The 21,223-nt window shown below is 58.0% G+C and overlaps 2 protein-coding genes across 2 annotated transcripts; one reads left to right on the plus strand and one right to left on the minus strand.

The window, feature by feature from the left end:
* Positions 1-1,734: 1,734 nt before the first annotated feature.
* ARAP3 (ArfGAP with RhoGAP domain, ankyrin repeat and PH domain 3) lies at positions 1,735-16,177 on the plus strand. The gene is made up of 33 exons (XM_010188151.1): positions 1,735-1,880; positions 2,525-2,586; positions 2,912-2,985; positions 3,226-3,296; positions 4,290-4,559; positions 4,819-4,888; positions 5,744-5,864; positions 6,085-6,272; positions 7,242-7,348; positions 7,455-7,654; positions 7,818-7,903; positions 8,076-8,258; positions 8,501-8,663; positions 8,989-9,120; positions 9,194-9,347; positions 9,508-9,610; positions 9,848-10,046; positions 10,134-10,197; positions 10,492-10,655; positions 10,773-10,985; positions 11,148-11,253; positions 11,798-11,945; positions 12,108-12,176; positions 12,451-12,525; positions 12,664-12,778; positions 12,940-13,068; positions 13,271-13,404; positions 13,556-13,638; positions 13,853-13,888; positions 14,388-14,451; positions 14,564-14,701; positions 14,967-15,005; positions 15,611-16,177. The coding sequence occupies exons 1-33, from the start codon at positions 1,735-1,737 to the stop codon at positions 16,175-16,177; spliced, it is 4,473 nt and encodes a 1,490-aa protein (XP_010186453.1).
* Positions 16,178-17,462: 1,285 nt separating this feature from the next.
* LOC104543519 (proteinase-activated receptor 3-like) lies at positions 17,463-19,964 on the minus strand (the record flags this gene model as incomplete). Its single annotated transcript, XM_010188152.1, has 2 exons — positions 17,463-18,514; positions 19,748-19,964. Coding segments are annotated over 2 exons (1,269 nt in total), but the record flags the coding sequence as incomplete, so codon positions are not given.
* Between the last annotated feature and the right edge of the window lie 1,259 nt (positions 19,965-21,223).

Consider the following 21,223-nt stretch of genomic DNA (forward strand, 5'->3'; position numbering starts at 1 on the left):
CCTCAGAGCTCCACAGAGAGCCTGCAGCTCTGTCCCAGGGCTATGCCTGCAAACAGTTTGGGGATGGGGGTCCCTGACGGAGCAGGACGGGACGGGTCGGCACAGTCGTGAGTGTGAGCACCTCTGCCTTGAGCCATGGGTGCTGGCAGCAGGGGCCATCCTGGCTGGGAGTGGGTGGGAGGCTGTCCCCCCTCCGCCTGCTCGTGAGTCATGCTGACCTCTCTCATGCCCTCACCAGCAGCAAGAGAGAGAGATTATGGTCTGGCCCTTCCGGCCGCAGAGCCCTCCCCGAGCTGGCCAGCACAGGAGCTCATCCCCTGGGAGGGGCCCAGCTGCTCCCCCCGTTATTCCCCCCTCTGCAGGGGCACCCCCCAGGCTGTGCCGGCTCTTGTTCTCCTCCGGCCCAGCCCCACGCACAGCAAAGCCCAGCGTGCCTCAGTGCTCAGCATCTGCTCACCCACCCGCTTCCCTGTGAGCCCCTGACAGCTTGGTTCCTGTCTGGGCTCGGGTCACAGCCTTCACCGACAAAGCAGGGCCAGGATCCGTCAGCTCTAGGGAGGGGCGGAGAGGCTTGAGGCTGAGGAGCAACAGGATGCTGGCTTCTTGAGCTGGGAGGTGAGTGGCTCTGGGGAGAGTGGCAAGGCTGGGGGGGGGTTATTGGAAGCATCCTGCACTCCCACCCATGGAATCCATGCCCTTCACGGCAGCTGACTCCCCCCTCCTCCTTCTTGCTGCCTCCTCACTCCTTTTCTCTTCTTCCACAGATGATGGGCTGAGCATCCATCGCAGAGGCACCCCAGGGCCATGAGCTCCCCGTGCAGTCCTGATTCCGATATTGCAGACTGGCTGGCTACCATCCACTTGGAGAGGTACAGGGATGTCTTCAAACAGCATGGCTACCACACGGCCAGAGACGCTGCCACACTGGATGGTGACCACCTGCAACAGATCGGCATCACCGCCACTGGGCACCGCAAAAGGATCCTGAACTTGGCACAGCAGACACGGATGCTCAGTCAATCCCAGGCAGGACCTGCAGCAGGAGACACCCATCTCCAAGCCACCAAGGTCCTGGATGCCCTCCAGTCAGGCGAGGATGCCATGAAAGCAGAGCCAGGAGGGGCTAATGATGCCCTTGGGACACAGCAGCGCATCACTGTGCCAGTCCAGGCGTCACCTCTAGAGAAGGACCTTGCTCCTCCCCTTGTGAAGCCAGTTCCCAAGCCAAGGACGGTTTTCCCTCGCTCAAAGCCAGAGCAGGGCTTGGCGCCTGTGCCACCGGCACGCACCACCTGTCCAGCACACGGCACTGACAAGGCACCTGCAGCCTTTGTGGTACTGGAGGGATTTGTGCCAGGGGAGAGCTCCACGGATTTGGAGAGCCCGGAGCCCAGGCCAACACTGCTGGCTGGCTCAGGGGAAGCTGTGGCCATGGGCATAGCAGCATCCTGGCTGCGAGCACGGGAGAAAACTCGGGAGGAGACACAGCCTCCCTCAGCTCCAGAACATGGACAAACCTTGGAGGCATCGGAGAAATTCCCCTCATCCGTCCCATCTGTTCCTCCACGGCACAGTCACAGGGTCCCGGCAGCTGAGCCCAGCCCTGGGAGTGTACCAGTTGATCACCCCACATCCAACCCTGCCCTGCCTGTCGCAGCCACCCCAGCCAGGAGAAATCCCTTGCCATGCCCCAGGGCAGCCTTGCAGCCTGGCTCAGGGCAGAGCAGGCTGGAGATGGTGTCCAATGTCATCTATGAAGGACTTAAACCTCCATCAGGACCCACTGAGGACTCAGGAAGGGAGGATGGTCCCCAGGGTCAGACCTTCGCTCAGCCTCCAGCTCTGTCCTCGCAGGAGGTGATGCAGCCGGACAAGCCTGAGTAAGCAGTTGCTATCCTTTACCCCAGGGAGTGGAGGGGGGGTGGTGCAGGACAGCCAGAACCAAGGATCCGAAGAGTCCCGCATGCCCAGTACCTTATCCCCAGGACCCCAACCTCAGCCTGGCCCTACCTGCCTCTGAGTACCCCTTTCACCACCATCCCCTTGCCTTCCCTCAGCTCTGCATGGAGCAGTCCTGCAGAGCAGCTGGGATCCCTCTAAGCTGAAAGAGTGGCCCTGGGCCCCCAAAATGGCTGGTTCTAGGTGAGGGGAAAAGCTCATGCCCCTTCTCTGCTCCCTGAGACAGCAGGGCTGGAGGTCCCCAGCATGGTGAGGTGGCAGCTGAATGGGGGCTCTGAGGCTGGCTCCTGCTGGGAGCAAGGTGGGAGATGTTAGAGGGGGGCGGGCTAGGAAGGGAAATGCCCGGCAGTCCCAGGAGACACAGCCCAGCAGGTTTCAGGGTATAAGAAGGCTGCTGTGAGTGGGGAGGGGATGTGACACATCATTAGGGGACAAAGCCAGACTCAGCCCCAGTCAGGAGCAGCCTCCAGCCCATGTAAGCCAGATGGGAAAACAAGGCAGAAAAACCCCACAGGCTCCCACCCTGTCCCGCCGCAGCTGCAATAACCCCTCTCCTGTTTTCCAGCAGTTCCAGCTGGCCCGGGGGGAAGCTGCCCCCCATCCCGCAGAGACCCACTGGCAAACCAGGTGAGAGCCCCCAGGGCACTGGTGCACAGTGAGGACCTCCCAGTGTCCCCAAGGAAGGGGGCTGATGGGGACACCAGCACACCCTGCTTTTCCTCCAGGTCCTGCCCAACGTTCCTGCCTCGCTCAGGGACCTGAGTGATCCTGAGCCAAGGCAGGGTCCAGCCACACGTATATTTGGGCTGGCATCTCTGTTGTGCCAGATGCCCTGGATGTCAGGGTGTGCTGTGGTGGGCTCAGTGGGAGGGGCCCCCCTCCAGGGTTTGCTGACCTGGCTGGTCATTCCCCTGCAGCAGATGCCACTGACTGCCTTTCCCTCTGCCCACAGACTTTGGTGAGCAGCCCATTACCCCCTACAGTGAGACCATCTTTGGGCACGTAGCCCCATCCCAGGACCAGAAGGTGAGAGGACACTGTGGGGATAGTGGCTGTCCCCTGCCATCACTCTGCATCCCACCCACTGCTGAAAAGTAGGAAACTGCAGCTGGTGAGACCATGGTGCCAAGCAGTGCCTGGTTGAGCAGCACTGCTGCGGTGGGGATCACAGGCTGAGCCCCTTGTGCAGTGTGCCGGGAAGGTTGAGGAGATCTGGGATGGGAGAGAGCAGAGAGGAGAGGAGATGTGACCAATCTCTCCTCCCAGGGTGCTGGCATATCCTCTGTTCAGAGCTACGAGGCAGTGTCTGAGGTGGACCTGGAACAAGACGCGCACAGGTAGGCATCGGGGGCTGGCCTGGGCTAAGGGTCACAGTTTTGCATGCCAGGTGGACAAGGAACATCCCTGGGGACAGCCTGAGAGGCGATGGGGGCTTTTCCCCCACTGTAGAGCTGATCAGGAGCATCTGGGATTGGGTCAGCAGTCTCAAGTAGAGCTGATAGGCTCAGAGATGAGGACCCTTGCTGGTGGGTGGCCCTTGAGGGGACAGTGCTACCTAACAGATGCTCTGGTTACATAGCTGGGGCTGTCCCAGAGGCACTGGGTACCTGCACACCCGGTGGAGCCTGGATTTGGCTGCTGGGAGTAGGGAAACCATGGGGGACAGGAATTGCTCAGAAATGGGATGGCTCTGAGCTCCAGCTGAAGGGATGTGCAACAGCGAGGTTGTGAGGGGTGCCTTTAAAATGTTTTTGAAATGTACTTTCCATAACTCCTGATAGCATCTCTGAAAGAGGAAGGAAAGCTGCTCTTCCCATTTCGGATGGGGAGGGTTCCTTTTCCTGTGTTGCTTAGAGAGGAGGAGGTGAGCTGCAGCTCTGTCCTTCAGCTCCGTCCGTGGCTTTAGTGGCCAGTGTGTGACTGTGCCTCTGCCTTTTTGGCCCCAGTGTTGGTCAGTTCAGCCCATGTCCTGCTCTGGGTGGAAGTCACTGCAGCGTAGCCTGATCGAGTGACTGACTGGATAGACTTACTAGGCCTGGCTGTGGATTTTAGCATGGCTTCCCAAGAAAAGCAGATGGATGCAGAAGCTCCATTGGCCCATCTGTCCACCCCAATCCCTTGCAACACAAGAGCAGACAGGAGGGTGTTGTGGCAGAAGGATCCAGAAATCCTGTTCATGGACATGGAAACACCCATACCAACAGATGCCCCAAGGAGCTCAGGATGGGGCCAGGAGCAGTGTAAGACATCCCCAGATGGGATGGCATTGACTGGCACCCTGCATCATGAGCAGCCACGGCCAGGCTCCCTCACAGCCCCATTTCTCACAGGACAAGCAGCGAGTACAGCAGCGAGGGAAGAAGTGAGGACGAGGAGACCCGCTCCCGGCTCATCAACCGCATCGTCCAGAACGACACGGAGGGGTACTCCACTGTGGAGGCACCACGGGCTGAGGATACCCCGTTCAGCCTGCCAGCCCATCTCTACCCAGACGAGGTCCTGGATGATCTCACCATCTCCCCTTATGCCAGCTACACGTCACTCTCCGAACCCCGACCCACCATGCTCAGCGGCTGGCTGGACAAGCTCTCCCCACAGGGGTATGTGCCCACCCATGGGACAGTCCCTGTAGGTAAAGTACCCTTGGGCAAGGCTGGTGAGGTGGGAACACTGGTCACTATGCTACTGGGACAGTCAGACCTCTCCACAGGAGAAGGATGTTCTTGGGTGCCCCAGCTGTGCTGCAAGGGGTCTCTGTGCAGCCATCCTTGCAGGAAGGGGTCATCTGTGAGCAGACATGGGATCCTCAGGGGGGATCATCCCTTTCCAAACATCCCTGTTTTTCTGCCATCCCAACAGGAACTATGTCTTCCAGAGACGCTACGTCCGTTTCGACGGGAAGAACCTGATGTACTTCAGCAGTGAGAAGGTACAAAGGGGCAGGATGCAGGCAAGGCGGGGGAGGTTGCACCATCCCGCTTAAGCAGGGTGTCTTGACACCACGTGAGCTGCCATATCTCCTTTGCCTCCCCTTGTCCTTCTGTAAGGAGCCAGCATTGCTTTACCATCGCCAGGGTGGAGCAGCTGTGGACCCTGTGCCTGGGAGGCTCTGAACACAGCCTCATGCCATAGGTAGCCCAGGGTAGCAAGGTTCCCTCTGCCTCACAGGCGAGGAGAGTCCTTTTGGCTCACACAGCCTGAGGCAGACTGTAAATGGGGGACTTCTGGGTCCCAGCCATGGCTCCATCCCTACCTGAATCCTCAGCTCCTGCCCAGCTGCTGATGTCCCCCAGGCTGTGCTATGAGGCACCACACAGGAGAGCACATGGGGGATGTGGAAGATGTGCTGCATAGAAGAGCTGTTTGGTGGTTTTTTTGCTGTGGGCACTGACATTGTGTGTTAGGTGCATGGGATGAGTCAGCAACGCTTTTCCTGTCCCACATCCTCTCGTCCTTCTGGGGGGACTCTGCATGGCACTGTTAGGCCTGCTGCAGGGTGCTGGTGGTTGCCAAGCCATCTAGGGTGACAGACACTGCTGTCCCAGTCCTGTGGCACAGCCAGTCAGGCTGGCCTTACATCATGGCACACATGCAGAAACAAGCACCATGCATGGCCCTGGAGCAGCCACTATTGCAGGATCTCGCAGGCGTCCCTGCCACATCCCCTTACCCCTATCGTTATGATGCCAGCATGTCTGGCAAGACAGATGCTGAGGTGGCTGAGTTATGGAGACACCTTGCAGGAAAGGCAAAAGGGAGTAACTCTGCCTGGGGCTCATTCCAGGAACCCTACCCCAAGGGAGTGATCCCACTGTCTGTGATTGAGATGGCTCGCTCCACAAAGGACAACAAGTTCCAGGTCTTCACCAGCCACCGAATCTTTGTCTTCCGTGCCGAGAATGAAGGTAAGTGAAGATTCAGACCAGGGCCCACCAGTCCCCAAGGAACTGTCCCTGCTTCTCTCTTCCAGTCAGAGCATCCTGGAAGCAGCTCTCACCCCATCCCCAAAACATCCCACCATGATAAGCGAAGGGACCTCTCCCTTGCCATGCCTGCTGGGTGCTCTGTGCCATGCCAAGGCTGTTGGAAAGGGCTCAGACCCATTCCTTCATGCCTGGTTCCCAGCCCAGAGAAATGAGTGGTGCTCCACGCTGCAGAAGAAGGTGACAGACCAACGCCTGGTGGGGTCCCGATCCCAGCCTGCCAACACGACACACTGCCAGAAGTCAGGCACCCTGGAGCTGAAAGGCCAGAAGTCCAAGGTGTTTGCAGCCCTGAGCCTGCCTGAGATGTGGCTGTACAAGAGCGAGCAGGTTTGTGGCCGGACCAGACACCCCACTGGAACAGGGGGATATGCCAATGGTGGATGGGGGTGAGAGTGATGGAGGAAGCTTAGCCAGGGTCAGTGCCAAAGGGAGGGCAAAGAGGAAAGGGCATGGTAGAGCAGGAAGCTGGAGATCCTGCACAGGGCAGCTGTGGTGGGAATCTGGGCTTGGAGATGCAGGGACTGCCAGGAGCAGACCTCCCTCCCAGTGTCCTTGCTATCATCAAATTATCTTCATTTCTGCCCAGGACTTAGGTCTTAATTGCACCAAAGCATCCCAATCCATCACAGAACAGGTGGATCAATGACCACAAAATCACCAGCATACATACAGGCTGCAACACGTTTGCCCCATGGGGGGCCCATCGCACCCTGGCTGCTGCCCACGCAGGTCCCCACCTCCTGCCTGCTGAATTTTCTCAGCACCCCTGTTTTTTTTACAGTCACCTCATTTCCAGTTTGCCTGGCACACACTAAGAAACACCAAACCTCTGTGGGTTTTGCACAAGTCGATACTTGCTTTATGAATGTGCCTGACTCAGTGGGGGCTCAAAGCCCCAGAACAGAAGAATTTGAATGGTCAGGTTTTGGGGACTGTGGACAGAATTTGTCTTTCACTTTAAGGCATAACATACTCGGTGAATTCTTAATGTCAGTCCACATAGGATGTCAGAACAGAAGAATTTGAATGGTCAGGTTCTGGGGACTGTGGACAGAATTTGTCTTTCATTTTAAGGTATAACATACTTGGTGAATTCTTAATGTCAGTCCACATAGGATGGCTGAGAGATGTGGCAGAGTACCAGGTCTGACTGGTCCAAGCAGAGCAGTGATGAGTCTGGGAGTACCAGGCACAGCTCCCTGATCCCAGCCCCAGCACCACAGGCATGTCTGGGATGATGTGTCCACCATGGCTGTGGTGCTGCAGAGCCAACACCAGTGTCCCTCTGAATTGCAGTTCTTCAAAATGGGCATTGGCATCTGTTTTATTGAGATGCGCGGCTCCACCATCCGGGAAGCCAAGAATCGCAGCTTTGAGCTCATCACCCCCTTCAAAACATTCAGGTATTTCAGGTATCTGGGTGGAACAAGATGAGGGGGGCAGCAGGGTGCTGGACCTGGGTGCTGGTTGTTCCAGGCCCCTGAGTTTTGGCTGTGCTGATATTCACAGCTTCGTGGCAGAGTCGGAGCGGGAGAAGCGGGAGTGGATGGAGGCCCTGCAGGAGGCCATAGCTGAGATGCTCTATGACTATGAGGTGGCAGAGAAGATCTGGTCCAACAAAGCCAACAAATACTGTGCAGACTGCTGGGCTCAGAGTCCTGACTGGGCATCCATCAACCTGTGTGTGGTCATCTGCAAGCAGTGTGCAGGCTAGTACATCGCCCTGGGGGGTACATTGAGGTCCTGGCGAGTGTGGGCTGGGCCTGCCTGGGCAGGCAGAGTGCTGGCTGGGTATGGGTATGGTATGGGTGTGACTTGGGTGCCGGTTCCCCTGGCAGGATCAAGGGGTGTTCACTCTCCTTCTCCCTGCAGGGCAGCATCGCAGCCTGGGCTCCAACATTTCCAAGGTGCAAAGTCTGAAGCTTGACACCAGCGTCTGGTCCAACGAAATCGTACAGGTAGAGGCATTCATTGCAGGGTGCTGGGGCTGGCACAGCATGCTCGTGGGCCAAGCTGCTTCCTCAGCCAGGTCAGCAGCCCCATGATGTCCCTGGGATGCAGGGATGTTAGGCATCCTTCTTCAACCCGGCTGGCCCTGGTGCTCGCCATGACCATGAGACTCTTCTGTAGCTCTTCATCGTGCTGGGAAATGACCGAGCCAACCGGTTTTGGGCTGCTCGCCTTCCCTCTGCCGAGGCCCTCTCTCCAGATGCCAGTGCTGAGCAGAGACGGGACTTCATCACCCGCAAGTACCGGGAGGGTCGGTACCGCCTGCCCCATCCTCACTACAGCACTCAGGAGGATGTACTCCAGGTAAGGGCCACCTTGGGGTGCAGGCAGTATGCTGGGGTGCTGGGAACCACCCAAGAGCTCTGGGTTTGAGATGCCAATGCCTCCTGCTTGGCTGTGTGTGCTTGCACCCCTGTACCAGGCAGTCCCAAGGGCCTGTGTGATAGGTTGTGTCCCACTTTGTCTGTCTTCAAGCACCTCTGACAATGGGCTGGGGGTTTCCATGAGCCAGTACATGATCCCTAAAGGTTCTCATCTCATCCTAGGCACTGTGTGCTGCAGTGACAGGACCAGCTTTGCTCAAGACCATCCTGCAGTTCTTCTCATCCTCGGAAGCTGGGCTGGCAGCTGACGCCACTGCCTGTGAGGTGGCCTCTGGAGCTGACCTTTGGTGGGGACCAGAGAGCAAAAGGCCCAGAAATCATTCAGGTAATGAAGACCCTCAAGCCCCATCTGGCTGTGAAGTGGAGACTTCCTCCTTCGCACTGCCCCTGTCCCCCACAGCATGCCCCAAGGCTGAGAACATCCAGGGCATCAGGAGCTGTGTTGTTCTGGGAGACCTCCCTTATCCACTACACTCCTCTTTTGGGATGGGGCAAGGCAGTGGGTTCCTCTGGAGCCCCTTTTCAGGGAACCCCATGCCTGGCGCATGCCCCTTGCCTATACCTACATGAGTGGGGTCTCCCTGCCCCTCCAGTACCCATGATTTGGTGGGTGACTGATCCTAGCCTGCTCTCAGTGCCATTCTCCGCAGGGAGCCACCACACACGGGAACCAGGCCCAGAGGGTGTCTACAATGAGATCACTCAGCCAGTGACACACAGCGGGTACCTGTACCGGGTCACTGCTGCTCCCAAGCTCCCAGGTGCCAAGAAGAGTAAAGAAGGTAAGCTTAGGGAGTGCAGGAGGGCAGCCGGTGGGGAGCTCACCCAAGTGCCACTGACCCCCTGGTCCCACAGACTTTCAGCGCACGTGGTGCTCCCTGGAGAGAGCCCTGCTCTTCTTTGAGACGGAGAAATGCACCGAGCTCCTGGGCCACATCGAGAGCGGGGACCTCATCTCCCTGGGTGTGAGCAGAGCCCAGGTGCTCGCCAGCCCTGGCCCCACCGAAAGGTACACCCAGCCATGCCCCTCTGCATGCCCAGAGAGGCTGTGGGCACTCAGAGGGCAACGACAGGCATTGCTCCCTGCATGGTGCAATGATCTGGTCCAGTTCTGCGTGCAGGGTCAGGGTGGGGGGTGCTGCTCTAATGGGCTGGTTCATCCTCTGCAGGTTTCACTTCACCCTTGAGCTCTTCCTTACTGGGGAAAAAGTGCAGCAGCTGGGAACCGACGGGCCTGAGACACTGCAAGCCTGGGCCAGTGCCATTGGCAAGGTGAGCCAGCCCCAACCCTGGCATGCCAAGACACTGGCGGGTCCCTGAGCTCTGTTCTCGCTTCCCTGTTGTGATTCCTCCAAGCTCCCCATGCTCTTCGTCCTCTGTGGCAAACACCCTCCTTCTCTTTGAAAGGGCTCCCATCTTCCTTCGTGACCTGTCCCCATCCTCATGGGAGTCTACACTCAGGGGCTGAGCCCTGTCTTTACCCATCTCATCTCTTGTTCTGTTCCACAGTGGTTCACACCCGTGAGCTGTCACTGCCTGCTGAGCTATGAGTTCCAGCGTGTGGGCCAGCTGCGCTACAAGTGCATGCTCAACCCTGAACGGTGGCAGCAGGCTTTCTTCATCCTGCAGAAAGCCCATCTCTTCATCTGCCCTGCTGAGGAGGACGGGGCTGAGGACAGCATCAACCTCCGGCGGCTGCAGGAGCTCAGTAAGTGCCATGGCGCAGCCTGGGTCAGGCACCACGTGGTGTGTGGCCTGCATGGCTCTGAACCCTCTATTTCTCACCCCGATGCAGGTCTCGTTCCCTCCACAGAGACCCCAGAGAAGAAGGAGATGCTGATCCTGGTGGAGATGGGGAGGTGAGACATGTCCACAAGAATGAGGGGGAATGAGCCAAATAACCTCAACGGGCTGCGTGGGGTAAAGGAACTCATGCATAGGTTTATGTTAATCCCAAACATGCAGTGGGGATGCTACTGGGACAGCAGAGTTGTGGCCAAGGGGCTTACAGAGGTCACCCCAGCCCAAACTCGTCTCAACCTACCTGTGCCTTGTTCCCTGTCCTAGAGCCAAGCTGTGTATATGGGCAGAAGGGGAAAACCCACACCCCATGGCAACCTTCATTCCCTCTTCTCTGCCCTTGTCGTTCTCAGGACATTTTACCTGCAGGGCTTGTCGCGAGCAGACTCAGCAGCGTGGTACGCCGACATCCAGGCATCAGCAGGGGGCCGGGGTAACGCACTGCGGGACCAGCAGCTGAGCCGGGGGGACATCCCCATCATCGTGGACAGCTGCATTGCTTTCATCACTCAGTATGGTGAGCCCAGCACAGCAGGGGCACAGGGGACAGCTGAGGGACCCGGACAAGAGGCAGTGCTCTTGGGGGACTGTCTGGACAGGATTGGGCCCCCATGACCCTATGTCCCTGCCCCAGGGCTGCGGCACGAAGGGATTTACCGCAAGAATGGAGCCAAGTCCCGGATCAAGGTACTGATGGAGGAGTTTCGGCGGGATGCCCGCAATGTTAAGCTACGCATCAATGACAACTTCATCGAGGACGTCACCGATGTGCTGAAGAGGTTCTTCCGTGAACTAGAAGACCCCGTCTTCACCCTGGAGCTACACCCACAGTGGAAGGAGGCTGCAGGTACCTCCTTCACCCAACTCCTGCTCCTACACTGAGCTGCCTGTCAGGGACCCCTGGGGCCACTGCCCCTCAGGACGGGGTCCTGGTGCCAGCCCTGGTGCCATGTCAGCTCTGCATCCGCCAGACTCAGCAATGGTCCATGACTCATTTTCCTCTCTCTAGAAATCTCCTCAAAGCCCCAGCGCCTGGAGCGGTACAAGGAGCTCATTCATCGTCTGCCTCGCCTTAACTACAAGACCCTGGCTGCACTCATCGGACACCTCTACCGGTCAGTGGGCCACCTCCCTTCACGGTCCTCTGGTCCAGCCAGAGCCCCCAAGGCCAGCCAAGAGCATAGGGTCTCCCCACTGCCCAGGGAGCTTTGGTTCCCATCACTGCAAGCCCAAAAGAGCCCAGTACCCATACCTTGCCCTACCAGGCCCCCCAGGCCAGTGCTGGGGTGTGCTAGAGCGTGTTGCTCTGGGATGTCCTGCAGTGGGAGAGACTGAGATGATCTTCAGGAGTAGGTGACACCACTCCGCCCCCCTTCCTGCATGGAACCTGAAGTTCACAAGTGCCCCAAAAAGAGGGAAAAAACCAAATTGTCATACCCAACTCAGAGCATGAGGTGAGGCTGTTGTCTGGTTTGATGGCAGCTAAATGTCCTGGAAACAGGAACTGCCTGGCTTGAAGTTCACCTCCTGAGAAGCTGGGAAGCAGGGTTTAAATGGGCTGGTTTTCAGGTCACTTTGCATGAGGCTGAGGAGAGTGGTTGGGACTGAAACCCCATCCAGAGCAGGGCCAGCCTCTCACCCCTGTGCTCCTTGTCCCAGAGTGCAGAAATGTGCAGACCTCAACCAGATGAGCACCAAGAACCTATCACTGCTCTTCGCACCCAGCCTTTTCCAGACTGATGGCAAAGGAGAGCATGAGGTCAAGGTGATGGAAGACCTCATTGACAACTATGTCAGCATCTTCAATGTAAGCTTCCTGCAAGGGCCTTGCCAGCAAAAGGCCCTGTTCATCTCCCTTGGTATCTCCCCCTGCATCCCTCTGTCCTGGCCATGTGTCCTCAAGCCATATCTCTGTCCACATTGACCGCATGTGTCTCCCCTCTCAACACAAGTGCCCTTTATCTGACAGATTGACGAGGACCAGGTATCCCAGATGGATCTGGAAAACAGTTTGATCACCACCTGGAAGGACACACAGGTACTAAGGATCTGCTTGCTGGCCCACACCACATCAAGGTCCTTGGGCTGGTGGAACAACCTGGAGGATGGGGACACTCCCAGCTGCCCACCCTGGGTCCCCACTGTCTCACAGCAGATATCTGGGGGAGGACCTTCCCCCATTTGAGTGCCTTTTGCCCATCACCTTGAGGCTCCTGCCCAGGGGATAGGCAGCACCAGCTTCCTGGGACACCATCACCAGCCCCTGGCAGGGGGGATGTGCACAGCCCCAATGCCATCTGCTTTTTCCCCAGCTTTCACAGGCTGGGGACCTCATCATCGAGGTTTACCTGGAGCAGAAGCTGCCCGACTGCTGCGTCACCCTGAAGGTGAGTCCCAAAGGAGGGTTGAGCTGGTGGAAGGTAAGAGGGATGCAGACTTTTGGCGCAGCATCCCAGAACCTGGGATGGAACCCTGGGACCCATCCTGCCACCAGCCACTGCAGCTTCTTGTGTGTCCGGCCCCAGGTGTCCCCCACAATGACAGCAGAGGAGCTCACCAACCAGGTCCTGGAGATGCGCAATGTGGCAGCCAGCCTGGACATCTGGCTGACCTTCGAGGCTCTGGAGAACGGGGAGCTGGGTGAGCATGGTGGGGACAGCACAGGAGGATGCTGTCAGCATAACCAGGTTGGGAAGGAAGAGGTGTGGGATATGGGGGTTGTCTTGCTGCTGGTGGCAGGGGGATAGAGAGACTGGCACAGTAGAGGAGACACAGCTGTGAGAGTGTTCCTGCCTCCCCAGAGCGGCCCCTACACCCCAAGGAGAAGGTGCTGGAGCAAGCTTTGCAGTGGTGCAAGCTCCCAGAGCCCAGTGCCGCATACCTCCTGGTGAGGAAGGTACCCATCGGTGAGGGCAGCTGTCTCTTCACAGGTAAGGCAATCACAAAGGATCCCAGCTCCTAGAGGTGTCCCCAGAGTGGGACAGCTCTGCCAGAGCTTCCCCTTGCCCTGGCTACTGCTCTGCAACTGTCAAGGCCACATCCCTAAGACCCACAGTGGAATCTCCCTGCAGTCCTTCAGCCACCCTAACATGCTCTCAGCCCCACTGATCCCCCTCTCCCCACACTGTACAGGGACCAAGCGTGAGACTCCCAAGTGTGGGCTGCTGAAATGCCGTGAGGAGCCCCCCAAGCTGCTAGGAAACAAGTTTCAGGAGCGCTACTTTGTCATCCGGGACCGGAGGCTGCTGCTGCTCAAGGAGAAGAGGGTGGGTACCTGGGGGATGTGGTTGGGCTGTGCTCCAAGGATGGAAGGAAAGGCAGGGAGGGCTTGGCAACAGCAGTGGCATGGTGGTGGTTGTCCTCCTGGCAGGGAGGCTGGCACCAAGCTGGGCTGACCTAATGGCTCTCCTTCCCCAGAGCGCCAAGCCAGAGCGTGAGTGGCCACTGGATGCAGCCAAGGTTTACATGGGCATTAAGAAGAAGCTGAAGCCACCAGCTCAGTAAGTGGGACCTCCCCTGGCTGTGGCCCTGGGGCATGGATCTATCAGTCCCTGCCCCCAGCACATGGCACATGAACCCAGCTGCAGGGAGCCAAAGCCCTACCATGCCTTGGCCTGTGGGGCAAGCTCAGTGCTCCACCCTGCTACCCACAGACCCTGGGCTGTGTCCCAGTTTGGCGATGCTGCCCCACAGCCTGTTTCTTCCTTTCCTCAGGTGGGGTTTCACACTGATCCTGGACAAGCAGCAGTTGTGAGTATCTGCCACTGCTGCCCTGGGGCTGGGGGGATGATGGAACCTATCTCCAGTTTTAGTGGGAGTGGGACAGCCAGGGGCAGTGCTACAAGGGCCCTAGGGACAAAGCAGAGCTGGTTCCTAGTTGGGGCACTCAAGGAACCCTGCCTCCACCTCCCTGGCACCAACGGGTCTCCAGGCACAACTGCATCCTCCTGATCCTGTCCCCATTTCCTTGGTGTTGAGGCAGCAGCTGAGCACATCACCTGCTCCCAAAGTGGGGCTGAGATGTTCTTCTAAGAGAAGCAAGGAGAGCTGAGCCAAGGTGGCTCATGGGTGCCCAACAAGCTCTCACCTTGCCCTGAAGCAGTGATTTGAGCATGCAGAGAATTTTGGAGGTGCAGCTTCACCAGCTGTGGCTGTCCCTGGAAGTCCTGGGCTCACGGGCAAGGTGACAAGGTGGCCTGCACACTGCTGGCCTTGCTCTCTAGTGGCTTCTCAGCTGACTTCTCTGCAGGTACCTGGTGTGCTCGGGACAGGCTGAGCTGTGGGACTGGACCACCAGCATCCTCAAGGCTCAGGTTGGTGCAGGTTGGCTGTGCAACCCAGTTGGGCTGGCCTGGGCTGGGATGGGAGAGGGCTGGCAGGACAGCCTGGCATGATCCACACTCCCTACTTTATCTCTGTGCACAGCATGATGACCTGCACCCTGTGATCATGCGCCGGCGCTCCTCCTCCGACCTTGCCAAGCAGAAGTTTGGCACCATGCCTCTGGTGCCCCTGCATGGGGACAGCACCGACGCCACCATGCTCTCTGCCAACCAGACTCTGGTAAAGGGCCCATAGCTACCCCTACTTAAGGGTGCCCCTGCACCCATCCCAAGGTCATGTGTCCACACCAGAGCCCTGAAGATGGGTGCATGCTGACAGATGCTTTGGGTGTGTTTCCTTGTGCTTGGCGACATGTATGTGCTGTGTGCTGTACTCTCATGTCCATGGCAGTTCTCCCCACTGCCCGTCCTCTGCCTGTCGGGGCATCTGTGACCATGTTTTGTGCTATCATGTGCTTACCTCTGCCCGTCTCCTCTGTTTCTAGCGTCGCCTCCACACGCGAAGGACTTTGTCCATGTTCTTTGTAAGTACCTGCACGCGTGGAGCATGTCTTGCTGGCTTTGCACTATGTCTCCAGAGAAGGGGGTGCCCATTGCTCCATATGTCCCATACCCGGAGACAGTGGTCCCTGCACAGTCCCAGTGTGTGCAAGCAAGACCATGACAGTCCAGCCCAGCTCCCAGAGCCTCTTGCATTGGGTGTGCATTGCCCAGAGGGGATCAACGTAAGAAATGTGAGGAAGTAGGTTTGGTTCCTCCTCACCATGAGGTTATTTCCACAAGAACCACCTGGCTGGACCTCACCATGTCTAGCTTTGTGCTCTGCATGGGCACCCATCTGCCCTCCCCAGCCCAGACCACCTCTGCCAAGGGATGCTAGGTTGGTGCTACAGCCTGGTAGCATGGACCGTGCCTCAGCAGGGACCAAAGCACTCACCCTCCATCAGCAATGCCCGAGTGAAGAAAGTTGATGGAGGGTGGATCCTCTGTGGGCATCAGCCCCTTGGCTACGGAGCAAGGCTCTCCAGGCAGCACCCAAGTGCAGGAAGGGCAAAGAGAGGAGAGATGGAGGGGTATGGCTGAGCAGTGCAGGCAGTACACCTCACCCTGACACCCTGTCCTTCCTCAGCCCATGAAGATGCACCAGGACTCATTGGAGGAGCAGCAGGAGAAGGAGGTTGACACTGATCCTGTCTACGAGGAAGTGGGCAACTTCCCTGAGCTGGCTGCGCTGGAGCTGGGACCAGGACTGCTGGCAGACCTTTCGGCCGTGCCCACCGTGGACAGGTCCAAGAAGCCATCTGCATTCCCTGAGCAGCCCCCAGCCACAGCACTGCGCTCCTCGCTGCCTGCCAGTTCGGCTCAGAGGATGTCAGGTCCCTCTGTCACCAAAGCCCTGTCCCTCGAAAGGGGCTTGAACCTGGAGAGCGACAAAGCTCCAGCCCAGGGGCTCAGACCCACCAAAACGGCTTCTCTGGAGAGGAACGTGGAGCCTTCACTGGCACTGGCCAGGGACTGGGACCAGACAGCCACACCAGGGAGCAGTCCCAGCTCAGAGACCTCCCTGGAGATCCCCAGGAAAAGGAGCATGCAGCCTTCCTCACCCATCAACGACAAACTCATCCAGGAGCTCAGCAGCGTCATCCTCAGGAAGAATGAGGGCCAGCCACCAGGGCCAGGCCAACCAGTGACGTGACTCGCTGTGCCGAAGGGGCAGCCACTGACATGGGGGTCAAGTCGTGCTCGGCAGCAGCAACAATGGGTACTCCACGCTTCCATACCATGGAGCCTGTGCCCTCCTCCTCCTCTTGATCCCCAAGCTGGGCTGGGAATGAGGAGTGGTGGGGACAAGGACGCTGAGCCATGGTATCCTCTCTTGGGAGGCCTGGGGATGCTGCCACATGTGCTTCTGCTCATGAGTGGCACACCTGCTGTCGGGTCCAGCACTGAGGGAAGCAAGTAAAAGGGAAAATAAAAGCAGAAACATGGTGCCTGCATGTTTCAGCAGTGTGGCACGCTGTCAGGCCGGGGGGCATGTTGTGTCTGCCAGCACAGGAGAACACAGTACAATGTCCTCTCGAGTGCTGGGCTCGTGGGGCACGCTCAGGACACCCAAGCCATCCCCTGCTTCCCTTCTCATCTCTACCATGGTATTTTTTGTGGGGGAGCAACAGGAGCAGGGCTGCCCGTGTGTGCCCGGCGTGTAGTCAGTGCGATGGAGGACAGCTCCTGCTTAGCTGGGGTATTTATACCTGTTGCTTCCACCAACAAGGAGAAATAAAGATTTATTTGTACTCTGGAGAGTTTGGTCTCCATAGAAGAAGTGGTGAGTGATGTTGGGGTCAGGCAGACAAGGAAACAGGGGTGTAGGGACCAGGCAAGCAGCTGGGGGACCAGCTGGGGGACCCATGGGATGGGTGGAGCACCAGTGGCATTGGAGGAACTGCAGAATAGGGGCAAACTCCCAGCAAACCTCAGGTCCAGGGTGGGAGTTTCTGTCCATGTCTGCTGCCAGCCTGGGACAGCAAAGCCTTTGGTGCTGGGCGCCAGGCTTAGAGCCACTGAAATGATGAGGGAACTGGAGCATCTACCATAGTACAAAAGGCTGAGAGAGCTGGGGCTGTTCAGCCTGGAGAAGAGGAGACTGAGCAGGGATCTCACTAATTCTTGTAAATATCTAAAGGATGGGAGTCAGGAGGGTGGGACCAGACCCTTCTTGGTTATACCCAGCAACAGGACAAGAGGCAATGGTCACAAACTGGAACACAGAAAGGTCAAGCTAAACATAAGGAAAAACTTTACTGTGAGGGTGACAAAGCCCTGGACCAGGCTGCCCAGAGATGTTGTGGAGTCTCCTTCTCTGAAGACACTCAAAACCCGCCTGGACATGTTCTTGGGTGATCTTCTCTGGGTGATCCTGCTCTAGCAGAGATGTTGGACTGGGTGATCTACAGAGGTCCTTTCCAACCCTGACCATGCTGTTACAGCCTAGCATCCCCTAGCCCTGCCTCCAGCTGGCTCTGCTCGCTGGGCCTCAATGGCATGGCTGCCTTCTCTAAGGCCCTCCCTGATGAGGTTTTGAGCCCTCCCAGGCAGCAGCTGCCTGCTTCCCGGACCCAGGCCCGAAAATCCTTGGACATGTAGAAGTAGACAAAGGGATCAAAGCAGTTGTTGAAGGCACCAATTGGCAGGGCCAGGATGTACCAGATGTAGATGGAGTTGTGGCACCCTGTGACCTCCACTATGTAGTGAATGAAGAGCAACACATTGCTGGGGGTGAAGCAGAGGATGAAGACCAGGAGGACCAGAGCCAGGACACACACTACCTGCCTATAGTGTCTCCCCTTGGCCATCAGCCGTGCCAGGATGCAGCTGTAGGAGATAGTAATGAGCACAAAGGGCAAGCCAAAGCCCAGCCCCATCAGGTAGAGGAAATAGTAGGCGAAGAACACATGATCATTCTTTCCTAGGACATCATGGCATGTTGTGATGTTCAGGCTTGAGATGTGCATTGTCTGGGTGTGCAACAGCAGAGGGCTCATGCCCAGCCCCACCAGCAGCCAGATACCCACACAGATGGCTGCCTTGCCCCACATCCAACTGGAGCCCTTCCACAGGAATGGGTGCACTACAGAGATGTAGCGCTCCAAGCCAATGCAGGTAAGGAAGAAGATGGAGCTGTACATGTTCCCGTAGAAGAAGGCCACCATGGTGCGGCACAGGTAGTCCCCAAAGAGCCAGTTATTGCCCAAGAGGTGGTAGGAGATCCTGAAGGGCAGCAGGAGCACGAAGAGCAGATCAGCACTGGCCAGATTGAGCAGGAAGAGGCTGCTGGAACATCTCCTGAAGTTGGTCACCAGGACCCAGAACGCCAGAGCATTGGCCGGCAGCCCTACGAGCAGCACCACAGAGTAGAGGGCAGGAAGGAGGTGGGTCGTGAGGGTGCTGTTGAGTAAAGCTTCTGGAGAGGCACCGGGGCACATGGCTTCTTCTTGGGGAGTGAGGGGGATCAAGACTCGCCCTTTGTAACGCACTGTGAAGGACACAAGGTGTCAGGCTCAGCCAAAAGCTCCCTCCCACTGCCCCTTCCCACTTGGGACCGCACAGGAGTTGTCACCACTCTCTGCAGAGCCACCAGCAAACGCAGGAGCTGGCGTCTTTCTATCCCATAGCAGGGCACAGCTTGGGCACAGGAGCCCTTAACATCGCACTGCCCTCACTGTGCAGAGCCATGCCACATCCTGTGCCATCCACACCCCTTGCCCAGTGGTGCCACCATGGTGATACCAGCACAGCAGTGCTAGCCCAATGGGGTGCTCTGCCCTCAGCCCAGACAGGGTCTGCTCCAGCCCACCCCTGCAAGGATACCCAGCTTTGCCAACATCCCTTTTCCTACTGAGCCCAGCACTACAGGTCCACTGCAACACAACGGGCTATAAAAAGCAGAGAAGAAGCCCACACCAGGACAGGGTCAGGATGTGGCCACTCACACCAGGATGGAAGATGTTCTCCCACCTGGGCCCTGCCTCCTCCTTCTCCTTTCAGACAGCCCCCGAATCGGCCCCCCGCTGCGGCCAGGGCTGTACACACCTCCCCGTCTTCCTGTGGTTGGCAGCTTTTCTCTGCGTGCTCAGAACAAAAACGAAGAACAGGAAGGTCCCGGGGCGCCAGACAAACAACTCCCTATCAAATCCCTTTTCTGGTTAGCTTAAAAAACACAGCCGGGCTCTGCTCCCCTCCATGTCACTCCCGCTTATGAAAGCTCCATCTTGGTTATCCCCAGGACACCCAGCCCTGGGGTGAGCTGGTTACATCCAGCAGTTTTCCTGCAACCCCTTCCACCTCTCCATATCCAGGGGGCAGGAGAAATTCTGGTTATGAGAGCAGTAACCTGTTTTTTGCTGCCGAAAGGGGAAGGGGTGGCAGGGTTTCAGGTCTTCACTTAGGTTTTTAACATGGACACCCAAGGATGGTAACAGAGCTATGCCCTGAGATTTCACCATGACATCCAGCTGTCCCCTCCAAGTGTCACAGGATGCGATGTCAGGGTGTCCCAGTAAGGTCTCCCTGCCCCATGACCCACCCAGACCTACCAAGGCACTTACTTGGGGGGAATTGGGTGGCCGAGCCAAGCCCTGCGCAGCTGAGCAGGAGGGTGACGCAGGCAGTAGCGGAGCTGAGTGAAGGCACCATCTGGGACGTCTCTGCGAAGTGGTCTTTGCACAAGCTGTGTCTGCACAAATGTCACAGTCGGGGCTGGCCCCACTGTGCGTCACCACAGCAGGACAGGCACGAGCCCCCTCTCCGCAGGCACCCTTCCTCTTTCTCCTCCACGTCGTGCTCGCGTCCCTGTGGTCTGAGAGGCCAGACAGGAGGCGGGGAGCATGAGATGACCACCAGCTGCTGCTGCCGCCGCCGTCAAGCACCCAGGGGATGTCACGGAGGTCGGGGTTATTTCCAGCCACCCGCACGCAATGGTATGACTGCAAGGAGGAGGAGGAAGCAGACATAAGGCAGCCGTCGAAAGACAGTTTTGAACCGCAGCAGACAAGCAGAGCTGTACATGTCCAAGTCCAGGGCAGGAAGGAGGTGGTCAGCTGCCAGCAAGGTGACGTGTGTCCCTGCCCCACTGGAGCACCCTGGGGGGCACAGAGCACCCTGCCCAACCCTGCCAGGACCAGACATCCCCAGGGATCCACCACCTTGGTGGGGCTGAGAAGTCAATATCATCTTGTGAGATGAGGCCACCCTGTGTTGTCCCACTCCAGTGTCCCCTTCCTGCCACCCAAATGGCATTTTCCCAGCTCCCATGAAGGGGAATAACAGACCCAGTGACACAACTACAGCGACACAGCCCCTGTGCACCAACACACGTCAGGAGAACCAGGATGTGTGTGAGTGACCCCAAAAATGTCAGGGAGAGAGCAAGAAGGGGACAAAAGGAACAGCAAGGAGAGCTATGAGCTCTGCAGAAACCACAGACAGAGAAAAAGCAGGACAGGAAGAGAAATAAGGGCTGAAAGGGATGGCAGGGAGAAGGGAGGAAGACAGAGGGACAGAGCAGCTGGAGGACAGACAGGGTGAGGGCTGGTTGGGGAGCCCTTGTGGTTCCAGGTGCCCCACACCAAATGCCACTGCTCAGCACTGCACCCATGTCTCCACAGGAGGGTCCTGTCAAGCTGTCAAGGGTCATTGTGCACTCTCTATGTGATGTGGGACCCAGTGCCTCACAAGTCCTCATATCCCAGGACCAGTGTCCCAGAGTCTCCCATCTCTCTGTGCCCCAGCACCAGTGCCCCACCACCCCATGTGTCATCACATCCTGGCACCACTGCCCTGTGTGTCCCCATGAACCTCAATTGGGCCACAGCTCTCTCAGGGTCCCCATGCCCCAGCGCTCCTCATGTCCTCCTGGCAAAGACAGAGGCCTCAGTGCTCCCCATGTTCCCACCTCCCCATGTCACCATGTCCCCACATCCCCGTCTCCCCATCTCTCTATGTCCCCGTGTGCCCGTGACCCCATCTCTCTCTGCTCCCGTGTCCCACTAGGCGACGCACGAGTCACCGCGAGGGGTGTGGCTTCTCTGACGTGATGGGCGGGGCTTGCTTGGGAAACGCGACGTGTCGGGGCGTGGCTTGCTGGAGGCGTGTTCCCGGTAGGGGGCGGGGCCTTGCGGAGGGCGGGGCGGGGCCGGTCTCGGCAGTTCCGGGCTCCGCACACGCGGGGCGACGGGGACGTGGA

The sequence above is a fragment of the Mesitornis unicolor genome, unplaced genomic scaffold, assembly GCF_000695765.1.
Source record: "Mesitornis unicolor isolate BGI_N332 unplaced genomic scaffold, ASM69576v1 scaffold3447, whole genome shotgun sequence".
NCBI lineage: Eukaryota > Metazoa > Chordata > Aves > Mesitornithiformes > Mesitornithidae > Mesitornis > Mesitornis unicolor.